General features: G+C 38.8%; 3 protein-coding genes and 1 pseudogene across 3 annotated transcripts in view; 2 read left to right on the top strand and 2 right to left on the bottom strand.

Moving 5' to 3' along the window:
* The window catches only part of LOC131023066 (uncharacterized), a 10,200-nt gene extending 9,274 nt beyond the window's left edge, over nt 1–926 (top strand). Inside the window, exon 8 of the mRNA XM_057952608.1 lies at nt 915–926. Within this exon, the coding sequence (XP_057808591.1) occupies nt 915–926 (12 nt within the window). The remainder of the gene's footprint in view (nt 1–914) is intronic.
* A 3,241-nt stretch (nt 927–4,167) lies between these two features.
* Nucleotides 4,168–6,608, top strand: LOC131019821 (uncharacterized). The gene is made up of 7 exons (XM_057948433.1): nt 4,168–4,551; nt 4,616–4,693; nt 4,888–4,994; nt 5,484–5,561; nt 5,824–5,925; nt 6,042–6,123; nt 6,267–6,608. The coding sequence occupies exons 1-7, from the start codon at nt 4,428–4,430 to the stop codon at nt 6,383–6,385; spliced, it is 690 nt and encodes a 229-aa protein (XP_057804416.1). The 5' UTR covers nt 4,168–4,427; the 3' UTR covers nt 6,386–6,608.
* A 994-nt stretch (nt 6,609–7,602) lies between these two features.
* On the bottom strand, nt 7,603–10,666 carry LOC131023064 (probable LRR receptor-like serine/threonine-protein kinase IRK; annotated as a pseudogene).
* Nucleotides 10,667–10,700: 34 nt separating this feature from the next.
* On the bottom strand, nt 10,701–11,462 carry LOC131023063 (pentatricopeptide repeat-containing protein At1g62914, mitochondrial-like). Its single transcript, XM_057952607.1, has one exon. The coding sequence runs from the start codon at nt 11,460–11,462 to the stop codon at nt 10,701–10,703; it is 762 nt and encodes a 253-aa protein (XP_057808590.1).
* Nucleotides 11,463–12,671: the final 1,209 nt, after the last annotated feature.

Here is a 12,671-nt window from a genome sequence, read left to right as displayed (position 1 = left end):
AGGTTTGATGAAGATGAAGCGTGCCCTAGGCGTCGGGAAGGAGAAGCAGCTGCGAATTCGCAAATGTTTATAACTTTTCAATTTCTGGAAAACCTGAGGATCAGACGAATTGATTAAACCCTAGCGCGGCGGCGAGGTTTGTGTCGCGTAATCCACGACGGTGAGAAAGAGAGCTACAATAGGGAGGCTGAGATCTGGTCGCCGGAGTCTAGTAAATAGAGTCGTCGGACCACGGAGAGAGGGAAAATAGGCGGTGGTTTGCTGTGCGTCGCTGCCGCTGTGCGTCGCGATGATGGTGGCTTTGCGGCGCTGCCGCTGTGATTGCCGGCGGCGGCGCTTCGCGGCTGGGGGTGAAGTAGAAGATGGTATAGGCAACGAGGCCGGGGCAGAGACGACGAGGCCGAGGGTAGCGGCGCTTCGCGGTGGGGGGCGAAGCAGGAGATGGCGGAGGCGGCGGCGCTTCGCCAGCGATCTGAGCTTGAAGGGAGGGAGGGAGAGAGAGAGAAGGGGGAAGGGAGTGTACCGTGAGGGAGAAGAGAGATAAAGAGAGTGGAGAGAGATAGAGAAGAGAATGAGATAGGAGAAAACCTGGAGAGAGAGAGAGAGTACATATATTTAAAGGATGGTATTTTTGTCTTTTCAATCAAAAAGTGGACAGTTTTTATTATTTTTATCTTAGTGGACAATTTTTATCTTTACAATATGAAAGTGGATAGTTTTATATATTAACTCTTATTTTATATATTACTAGTAAATTCACCCGTGCGATGCACGACGAATATTGGAATTAAATGACATATTGATTAATTAAATATATTCTACACTTATATATGTGATGTGACTACAAATCTCTTACTCTTTCCATCCCAATTCAATATGTCATATTTTCTTATTTTGACGTTTCATTTGAATAGGTCACTTTCTAAAATGAAAAATTAATACATAATAAATAACCCAACAAAATTAATTATTTATATGCCGTATACATCACACATAATTATCTCTTTTCTTATTTAAAAAATAGTAATATTTTTATTTCTCTCTCTTACTCTTTTAATAATTATGTTCTCAAAAAAAGTTATTTTATTATAAATTATTCATTTTTTTAACATTTGCGCTCAGGTCTCATAGCCTATTGAATTGAGATGAAGAGAATTTTTAGAAAAAATATATGCTATAAAGAGTTTCATAATGCATATAAAATATTTGAATTATAATTTTGAAAAAAATTCATTTTCAATTTTCCTCCTATTTGATGAAAACCTTTGTTTTTTTCTTTAAATTATAGAAGAAACAAATTGTTCACGTCAAAGGATGAAGTGAAAAAATGCTCACATCACAATATATATTAAGAAAACTCTTGAGCTAATCATACATGAAATTATTTTCTCTAAGGGTGGTCCATTTATGATTTAATCATCGAATGATATTTTTGGTACTAATATTATCATTTGTGCCAAAAGTACCATTTTTTTGTTTTTTTTTTTCTTTTTGTTTTTTTGTTTTTTTTTTTTTTTCTGTTGTTACTTTTAGCACTAATATTGTCATTTGTGCCAAAAGTACCAATTTACTTAATTTTTTTTCTTGTTGGTACTTTTGACACTAATAGAGAAAAGTGTACCTAATCCGCGTGCAAACCTGAATCCAATCCGCCCTAATTAAGGGCAAAACAGTATTAAAATTAAAAAATGGCCACAATTTGTATTTTTTAGATGGGTGACCAAATATTATGTTTTAGTGTTTAAAATGGCTATCTCAAAATGGGACTTGAGTTTTAATATAACTTAGGAAAATAATAAATTTAGTTACTCAATTAAAAAGGAGTATTTGTGCTAAAAAGTGTATATAACATCACTATATACATATGTATATTATTTATATAAAAATAAATTATTATTTTTTTGGGGGGCGGGGGGGGGGGGGGGAGTGTGGGGGAATATATTAATTTTAGCATGTCAATTTTCAAGATTTATTTATATAGACTTGTTTTCAAAGTTTGTTTTAATCAAATTCCAAATTTGAATAAACACATTTTTATATAATAACTTTTTTTTTATGAAAAATGTAATTTGCATACAACATTAAAATCAAATTTTTGTAGTGTACACTTATCCTTTGGGGTCCGATGTATAATAGATCAAATTCATGGTTTCATTCCTAAATTTATAACTAGAATGAATAAAAGAATAAAGAATGGATTTTGAAAATGACCTATTTGTTTTAGTAAAATTAAAAAATGTCCACTAAAATAAAAAAAATTTAAAAATGGCCACACTTACTAATTTACCCTTTTCCTTAAAAAACAAAAAAAAATATGTACTCCCCCGTGCCCTGCCCAACCCCCACGATCCCCCACCCAATTTTTTTTTTGAACTCCCTCCCTGCCCCTGAGCCCACCCCCAACGACCCCCCCACCCCACCCCACAAGCCCAATTTTTTTTTTACTCATCCCCTCCCCACCCCCCATCCCTCCCCGACCACCCACCCCAAGTCAATTTTTTTTTACTCCTCCCCTGTCCTGCCTTGCCCCACCCCACCCCACAAGCTAATTTTTTTTAACTCCCTCTCTGCCCTGACCCCACCCCACCCCACAAGGCAAAAAAAAATCCTCCCCTACCCATCCCCACCCACCCCACGCCAAAAAAAAAAATGATTGTAAATTAACAACCAGTAAAATTCACAACCAGAATTTTTTGGTTGTGAATTCACAGCCAATTTAATTTACAACCAGAATTTTTTGGTTGTGAATTCACAACTAGTTGTGAATTTGAGCTTTTTTGTTGCAAATTCACAACCAATAGAATTCACAACCAGAATTTAATTCACAATAATAATTTTTTGGTTGTGATTCACAACCAATCGAATTCACAACCAAAATTTAATTCACAATCCTAAACCTTAAACCCACTCTAAACCCTAAACCTTAAACAATCGAATTCACAACCAGAATTTATTTGGTTGTGAATTCAAGTAGTTGTGAATTTGAGTTTTTAAAGTTTGTATTCACAACTAAAACTAGAATGTATTTTGGTTGTGAATTCATAGATCTGGTTGTGAATTCAAGAATTTTAAGTTGTGAATTCATAGATGTGGTCGTGAATTCAAGAACATTAAGTTGTGAATTCATAGATCTGATTGTGAATTCAAGAACATTACTAAACCCTAAAACATAAACCCTAAATCCTAAACCTAAACCCTGTACCCTAAAACCTAAACCCTAAACTCTAAACCCGAAATAGTCAAATTCGCAACCAGAATTTATTTTGGTTGTGAATTCAAGTAGTCGTGAATTTGAGTTTTTAAAGTTTGAATTCACAATTAAAACTAGAATGTATTTTAGTTGTGAATTCAAGAATATTAAGGTGTGAATTCATAGATATATGGTTATGAATTCAAGAACATTAAATTATGAATTTATAGATCTAATTTTGAGGGATGGAGGAGGGCAAGGAGGGAGTAAAAAAAAAAAATTGGCTTGGGGGCGGGTGGACGGTCGTGGGCCAGCAGTGGGGTGGAGAAGTAAAAAAAAGAAAAAAAAATTGGCGTGTGGGGTGGGGTCAGGGGCAGGGAGAAAGCAAAAAAAATAAAAATAAAAAATTTGACTTGGGGGTGGGTGGTGGGGGAGGGGGGGTTGGGGGTCGTGAATGGGCAGTGGGGTGGAGAAGAAAAAAAAATTGACTTGGGAATGGGTGGTCGGGGGTGGGGGTGGATAAGGGGCTGTGGAGTAAAAAAAATGGCTTGAGGGGTGGGTTGGGGTGGGGTGGGGGGTTGTTGGGGTGGGGTCAGAGGCAGGGATGGAGTTAAAAAAAATATTTGGCTTGGGGGAGGGTGGTGGGGGGGAGTAGGGGCTGGGGAGTAAAATTTTTCTTTTTTGGTTTGGGGGGTGGGTGATCGGGGGTGGGGTCAAGGGCTGGGGAGTAAAAAAAAAATTGGTTTGGGGGTGGGTGGTCGGGGATTCGTGGGGGTGGGGGTGGCGCAGGGTTGGGTGCAGTAATTTTTTAGGATGAGTGGTTAAATTTTTATATTTTAATATTAAGGATAATTTTATATTTTTACTTAAAAATTGATCATTTTAATATTTTTATTTCATAAATTAAATTTTAATTTTACAATATGAAAGTGGATATTTTATGTATTAACCCAAGAATTTGAGAAAGCTAAATAAATAACTAAATAAGTCATACTCCGTTGAACATATTTGAAAGAGAGAGAGAGGAGTAGAAATTGGTGAATTGAGAAAATGTAAATAAAGAAAATAATAGGAGCCCTGATTTTGTTTTTCCATATCCATTACTATCAGTTGCGCTGCTACTTCTTATTTGTCTCTTTTCTTCTTCATTTTCACTTATAATATAGATATAGATTCGCTCTTCTTCCTTAACTAATCCTAGTCTGCAGCATTAACCGCCGTTGGATTCGATTCCGGCATGGCGGGAGTTTCCGGTTTCAAATGCCCCTGCTTCCGGCCGCTGTCTTCCTCACTCTCCTACAGTTCCAGCCGTTTTCCTGCGCCGCAGCTCAGGATTCCGCGCCGTCTCTCCACATTCCCCAGTATGGTTTCTACGACTCGATTTTTGCGTTTGCTTTGTGAATTCTTAGGTTTTGCTTGTTGCAGGAATTTACGCATTGACGAGCAACGATATTAAAGTCGGCCTCAACATTGAAGTGGATGGGAATCCGTGGAAGGTTATTGGTAATCCCCTCCTAAATTTGGCCACTAGATCTCAATTTGTTGCTGTTTGTTTATCTATGTGTGTTGTATTTTGGTTTGGTATATTGTGCCTTGTGGTTAGTGGCGAGCAGTAAAACTGAAGCACATTCAAACGGTAATGTTAAGAATAAAACTTCATTGTGATTGTGAAGCATTTGTTTTGGGTAATTGTTCAGAGTTCCTCCATGTTAAACCTGGAAAGGGGGCAGCATTTGTAAGGACCACATTGCGAAATTATGTGACTGGAAATCAAGTTGAAAAAACTTTCAGAGCTGGAAGTAAGGTAACTACTTTTAAAATGTTGGATTTTGTTGCACATTCTATTACTTGAAGTCAATTAGTTATGTCTAAGCAGCCGAACAGACGATCTTCGACTCTTGCTAGATGGGCTAACATATAGGTCCTCTGTTCTATTGAATCTAATGGCTGACATGAATATTTGTTAGTTTAGTATGGAAAATGAGGCTTTCATTACATGCAGTTCGTTGTGCCTTCCTGTGAAGTGTATCACTATCTCGTAATAGTCTGTAAAATGTATGATATGTTTCTTTATGCGTGTAAATCTGCTTGACATCTCGAGTTTAGCATATGTAGTTCATTGTGACTTTAACTTAGTGGAGTAAAGTCATGATCTTAGCGTCCATATGAAATTTCAGATGTGAATACCAGTTTAGAATGGTGAACAATTATAACGATGTATCCACTATAAATTTCTTAAAGGTATTTACAGTTTGGAGTGCTAATGTTGTTTTCTGTTATACTCTTTTGACAGATAGAAGAGGCTGACATATCCAAAGAGACCAAGCAATACACTTACAAAGATGGTGCTCAGTATGTTTTCATGGATTTGGTAAGTTGTTCATTATCTTAGATTCATAAACAGGTTTGACACTGAGTAGATCATGCTGTAATTAGTACCTGCGCTTGGTTAATGTGGTATAAAACTATCGCCTTTCATTATGTGCTTGGTCTTGATGCCTCTTGCATAGTTCTTCCATGTCTCCGAGCTCTTTCAATGACAACATCACTTTTCATCCAGCTTCCCGAACCAGTGAAATAGTCTGATTTTATATAGCAACTATTTATGCCATCCCCTCGAATATATGTTCCAGAATACATATGAAGAAGCCCGTCTGAATGCGGTAGATGTTGGAGATAAAGACAAGTGGTTGAAAGAAGGCATGGACTGCAATTTGTTATTCTGGAACGGGAAGGTTAGCCGTTAGCGTTGACTCCACTTTCTGCTTTCCAACTGGTTTTGGAAGTTAGTTTGATGCTTCATTTTTCAAACGTATCTTCTTGTTCCAGACTAAAACCTTTTGCCCTGTAGGTCATTGATTTTGAACTCCCCATAACTGTGAAGTTGAAAGTTACTGAAGTTGATCCCGGTTTAAAGGGCGACACAGCTCAAGGTAATAATATGTGTTTTGTATGTCCCTTTTAGAACTGAGGGGGCAAACTATTTGCAAATGAATTAGCCCTCATACCAAATTGTGTCATGTTTTCAAATTAATTGGTTGAGATGTTTATATCCATTATTTCTATATGTTTGCAGGAGGATCAAAGCCTGCCACTGTTGAAACTGGTGCTGTGGTATCGGTTCCATTGTTCGTAAACACCGGTGATACGATTCTCATAGACACCAGAACTGGGCAGTACATGAGTCGTGCATAGCCTGCTTTCATCATTTTTGGGAGGCTTCCATGGTTTTGAAAACCGGCTGACGTCGAATTTGAAGAGTACTCAGTAGCAACAAGATTTTGGCTATTCTTATCTATAAGAGAAACACCCCAGGCAGAATTATATAAGTATCATTTGTAATGGAAACCAGAAGTAGGTCACAATTTGTAGAATCAAATAATTTCATTATTGTATACATTAGAAGATGTTTATTCCATTGCTCGAGTATGATTCAGGTTTCCTCTTTGGCACCGCACCTCTTTTCAGAGCCAAGCCTCCAACAATCTTCCTTGCAGAATCAACTCATCCCTCTCGAATTTCTGTCTTTGTGCATCATCATCAAAACTGCCAAAGCCTTGTCAGCCTCACTGCAACGACAAAGAGCATGAATAGCAATGTTGAAGGTGAAAATCCAATCTCAATCATCTCACTCAAAACATCAAAATTTCTCTCCATCTTTAACTCTATCCCATTGCAGCAGTAGGCTTCAACCACAAGCTCATATAACTAATCTACTGCAATACCTGTATATAAATAGAAAAATGATGATTAGTGTAATAAAGACAAGAAGTACTATGTATATGATGCTGGAGAGCTAGGTGTATAATGAGTTTCATTCTCAAGTACTAAAAATGGGAGTTTTGTAGGAATTCTGTTTTAAAAATTCCATATGGCCTGGGTTGTATGTTTTTTTATTTCCTATTTCCCATAAAGCAATGCCCCATAACACCAAAAGTTATTTCTTGGAACAATTTTTTAAACATTTTCCCTCAAATGCCATAACCCTCCATTCTTCATCTTTTTCTCCAATTTATTACACTTCTTGAGAATTGAGATCGCTTTTGCCTTTTCCCCTTGAAATGGAACATAACTAACTACATGTGCTTGAAAATTTTATGATGTAATAACGTGATTGCGAATGATGGTGTGTACCATATCACTTAGGCAATAAGCAATTATCAAAAGATGGTATTGATTAATTTAGTTTAAAGAGGGTGCTGTTTAATTGCAATCAAGAACCCTACATGATAAGAAGTCCATTGTTTCTTGATTATTCTTCACATCCAAGTTGTAATTATGGAGCCAACCAAACAGACGAGTAATGATTGCATTAATTTCATGTTAAGCAAAATACTTACAGAAAGCTAACTAAAAAGCAAAAAGAAATGAGAATGTAAGGTATAATAGGTAGCATGTTTAAGGCTTTGTGATGAAGATCAATCGCGTGTATACTAATATAACTAGAGAGATCACATGAGTTGGAGCTGGTGAACAGAAATCCAGTAATGTAAGGAACAAACAAAGATATTCTTAATGACAAAATATTTCAACACTAATGAAAGATTTTCATGAGAAACTGGATTCCTCTTCACCTTATACCAACATTTTTAACTTGAAATCTTTCTCTTGTAGATTATGATTCCATTTCTTCCTTCTCCGATGAAGATCGGATGAGTTCCAAATTCCGTATGACCTCTTCCATGTCGGGGCAATTCGATGGCACCTGAGAGGCACAAATCACGCCAAGCTTTACTTCATGTTGTAGTGAATGACATTCATCCGGTGCAGGTGAGCTAGGCCCTTAGCAGTGTCGAGGATTATGTTGAATCTTTGCTGCTAAGTGAGGCTGCTGCTGTCGTCCCCTCCATCGTGGAGATGCCTGTGCAAGCTTCCTGCAGAGACGTACTCGTTGATGAGCAGCTGCAACAAAGGAGTCCAGTAGTATCCTTCGAGTGCCACCAGATTCTGGTGCCTCACCTTGCCTAGTGTCTTAACCTCCCTCTCGAAATCTTCTTGACATTTCACCAAACTCGTGGTGTTAAGCTTCTTGATGGCGATGGAGCGCCCCCCTCGGAGCTCGGTCTTGTAGACAGTCCCAAAACCACCGCGCCCGAGCTCACAGTTCTTGTTGAGCAAAGACTGGGCCCCAGTAGCAAAATCAGCTTCTCCAGAGAACATCACAAGCTTCCCATAGTTAGCCTCGGTGTCGTGGGAAGGGCTGATATCATCGCCCCCGGAGAATGTGAATGCAGCAGCAGACCGTGCCATGGATGTGCGCGCGTGCATGTTGAGAATAGAGACTGTAACCACACCAAGAGCTATGAAGACAGCTGCACACGATCCGCTTGTGTCGAAGATTTGGTGGGAAGGGGCCGTGATTCGAGACAGATGAGTTGGGGTTGAGGACCAGAGGCTTGGGATGGACAGCAGGGCATGACTGCTTGACAATGGAGCCACATAACGACGGATTCCCAATCACAGACGACGGGGGATGGTGTCGAAGAAGCCTCCCACCGGGAGCTCCCCCTCGAGACCATTGAAGGAGACATTAAACGAGACAAGGTGCGAAAGGTTTGTCAATTCTTTAGGCAGGCTTCCTGATAAATTGTTGAATGACAAGTCCAACACCTCGAGGTTGGATAGGTTCGTGACCGAACCAGGCACAGGACCGGTGAGATTATTGCGCGACAAGACCCTATATGCAAAACAAGCCCATGTTAGATCAAACAATGCCACAGTTAAACAGCAAAACATAGTATTTGAAGACAGCTTACAATGAGGTCAGAGATGAGCAGTTCCCTATCTCTATTGGAATGGCTCCAGTCAGCAAATTGCCATCCAATCTCAACTGCTGCAGTGAAACAGCCCGTCCAACCTCAGGCGGGATGCTCCCAGTTAGCTGATTGTGGCTCATGAACACGAGTCGTGTTAAGCTCACCAACACCTGATGGAACCGAACCAGCTAGAGAGTTATGTGACACATTCAAGGCCTGCAGCCTACTGAAGTTCCCAATAGCTGCTGGAATCCCACCGGTTAATGCATTGGACGACAAATCTAAGGCTTCGAGGCTCTGAAACGACTGCAGCCACAAAGCAGGGAGAGTGATGTTCCCACTGTACCTATTCACAGAGAGAGATGCACTCTCCAAGGCCAATACAAAGAGCCACAAAGGCAGGTTCCCGGAGAACGAATTCTGGCCAAAATCGACAACTTTAAGGTTCACACAGCCCTCAAATGACTCCGGCAAGCTCCCCACAAACCTATTTTTCGACATGTTCACTTCTTTTAAGGATTGGAGATTGCCTAGAGTACTAGGTAGCCTACCAGAAATGTACAAGAATTCCAAGCTTCTCATCTCCCCAATCCAATCAGGGAACTCTCCTGTCAATGAATTCATACTCACATTAAGATATCTACACAGTCCAAGTTTCCTCATTGAGAGAGGAAGAGTGCCACTGAAATAGTTGCCACTAAAATCAACACTCTTGAGCATGAAACAGTTCCCAAGATTCTCAGGCAGCCAACCAACTAGATTATTCTTTCTCAAACTAGATTATTCTCATAGACACCAGAACTGGGCAGTACATGAGTCGTGCATAGCCTGCTTTCATCATTTTTGGGAGGCTTCCATGGTTTTGAAACCCGGCTCACGTCGAATTCGAAGAGTACTCAGTAGCAACAAGATTTTGGCTTTTCTTATCTATAAGAGAAACACCCCAGGCAGAATTATATAAGTATAATTTGTAATGGAAACCAGAAGTAGGTCACAATTTGTAGAATCAAATAATTTCATTATTGTATACATTAGAAGATGTCTAACAATTGCTTGAGTTTGATTCAGGTTTCCTCTTTGGCACCACACCTCTTTTCAGAGCCAAGCCATAAACACAACAAGCCGCCAACAATTTTCCTTGCAGAATCAACTCATCGATCAACAAATTGAACGGAATCCCTCTCGGATTTCTGTCTTTGTGCATCATCATCAAAACTGCCAAAGCCTTGTCAGCCTCACCGCAACGACAAAGAGCATGAATAGCAATGTTGAAGGTGAAAGTCTTGGGTGAAAATCCAATCCCAATCATCTCATTCAAAACTACAAAACTTCTCTCCATCTTTAACTCTATCCCATTGCAGCAGAAGGCTTCAACCACAAGCTCATATGCTTCTTGATAAATGGCATATTCCCCATTCCTCATCTCTTCAAACACATTGTATGCATCACCCAACACATACTTCTCCTTCCTTGCAAGCCTGCACAAGCCTCTCAACAAGGTGTTCATCATCCTCTCGTCCACGCGGTAGCCAGCTCCAACCATCTCCTTATACACCTGCAACGCCGCTCTGGTTTTGCCCCATTTCAACAGCCCGTGCAACAGCGTGCTGTAGCTGATGTAGTCAGGCCTGCATCTCCTCTCCCTCATGCGCCTCAATAGGCCAAAGCCGCGCAAGGGCTTGCCCTCTTTGAAATACCCATTGAACAGAGTGTTGTACATTACTACATTGGGCGTCAACTTCATCTTCATAGCTTCAACGAGCAACTCCATCGCCTCGTTTGAACGGCCCACTTTGCAGAAAACCATCCATCATTGCGGTGTAACTGTAGATATCTGGCTTGATTGACGATCTCTTGATTCTTCCTAATAAGTCATAAGCCTCCTCTATTCTACCCACGTAGCACAAACCCTTCAACAAGCAGTTAAATGTGTTGATTGTGGGCTTGCATCCTATCTTAGACATTACGTCGAACACCTCGTAGGCATCCCGCATTCTTCCACTCTCACAAAGCGAGTTGATCAGCGTGGTGAACGTGGCGACATTTGGCTCGAAGCCATTCTCCAGCATCTCGTGAAGAACACTTGTCGCTTCCGTCGCGTTGCTCTTGCAGAAACCGGTCACCAGAATTGAATACGTCCAGACATTTGGGGATAACCCTAAAGACGATAAACTGGACTTGAGCTTCCGCGCCAATTCAACCTCATACGATGAAATTAGAGAGACGAGAAGACGATTGAGCTCGTTAATGGTCTGAATTTCTCCATTTCTATGGAGTTTTTCCAACGCTTCGAGCTTTTCCGGAGCTGTGGCAACGGTTTGAAGAAAATCTTCAACTTGCAGTTTTCTGGCGCTCGTGTGTCCGTGAAGATGGTGGTTTTCTTTGATTGGAGCGGCGAATACATGAAATTTACGGCGATGGAATGAATTGGTGGTGTAGAAGAAGGGCGGATTTGGATTGAATGCAGAAAAAATCGGGGAGTGATGAAGAAAAGTGCATGATTGGGAAGAAAGCATGATCGGTGGATTTTGAGAATGGATAAGGTGAATTTCATATTCATGTTTCTGAGTTCATTTGACTAATTTGTTTGACCTTTTCTGTTAACTAGTTGTGCCCTATGCGCGGAACAACATATTGTGATAGAAATAATTTAATTTTTAAATAATTTAATATTTATTATTTGAATGTACACAAATGTGCGACTTATCGTACAATTTAACTTTTATAAGAAGTAATTATAAATTAATAAAATTAGAAATAATCAAATGCTTATACGCTTTGATGAATGCATCATTACGAAATTGCAATGGTCAATGTCAATATTTTTGAAACATTGATTCAACAATTATACCCTTGAGAACTATTCCCGCAACTAAAAAAATGAAACAAAAAACTAATGTACAATGTCTTTTTAACACAAGAAAATTCTATCTATTATACAAAAGGAAAATATTCTGTCAAAATTCTCCCGCCTAAACACATTTGGACAAAATAGTCTTTTCATATTTCTCTCAAAAATTGATGGCCATATCTTTTCATCTGTCCAGAATTTTTTAATTTTTACGCAAGACTATCTCCTCCCTTTCTTCTCCATCTTCTCTGTCATCTCATCTCTCCTTCTGACTCAATTTGCAGTTACTCCATCTTCCGATTTACAGAAAGATCACTCCGGTTAACTTATTAAATTCGACGTCTTCACCACCGACCTGATGGATGAGAGGAGATGACTTCTCATTCACCGAAGACAAAATCAGGAACATCGGCGATTCATCTGGCTCAAATAAAAGGTTTGAAAAATCACCAATAATGGCTTCTCGTTCTCCCTCTCTTTGCTTTGTTGGTGTTAATGGGTTGTTTTGTTTGTTGTTAGATGACATTTGAACCGAAGAGATCCCCAATTTCTCCAACAAAAATAAGAAATTATAGTGTGATGACTTCTTACCTATTTTTGAACTATATTCCACCACTTATATACTGTATTAAAAAAATAACTTGTAATTTGAAATCAATTTCAAATTATTATTTTTAATTCTTTTTTCTTTTTATTTTTTTAACATATTTTTATTTTTATTTTTCGTAATATCAAATTTTATAATTGTGAATTCTTTTTTATTTTTTCAATATTTAATTCAACCATATTCAATTACAAATAATTTTTATTATATTTATAAGTATGATAATTGAATTAATATATTAATTTTATATAAATATAAAAAATTAAAATA

This window comes from Salvia miltiorrhiza, chromosome 4 (assembly GCF_028751815.1).
Source record: "Salvia miltiorrhiza cultivar Shanhuang (shh) chromosome 4, IMPLAD_Smil_shh, whole genome shotgun sequence".
NCBI lineage: Eukaryota > Viridiplantae > Streptophyta > Magnoliopsida > Lamiales > Lamiaceae > Salvia > Salvia miltiorrhiza.
The sequence above is the reverse complement of the archived record's forward strand: the minus strand, read 5'-3'. Positions and strand labels throughout refer to the sequence as shown.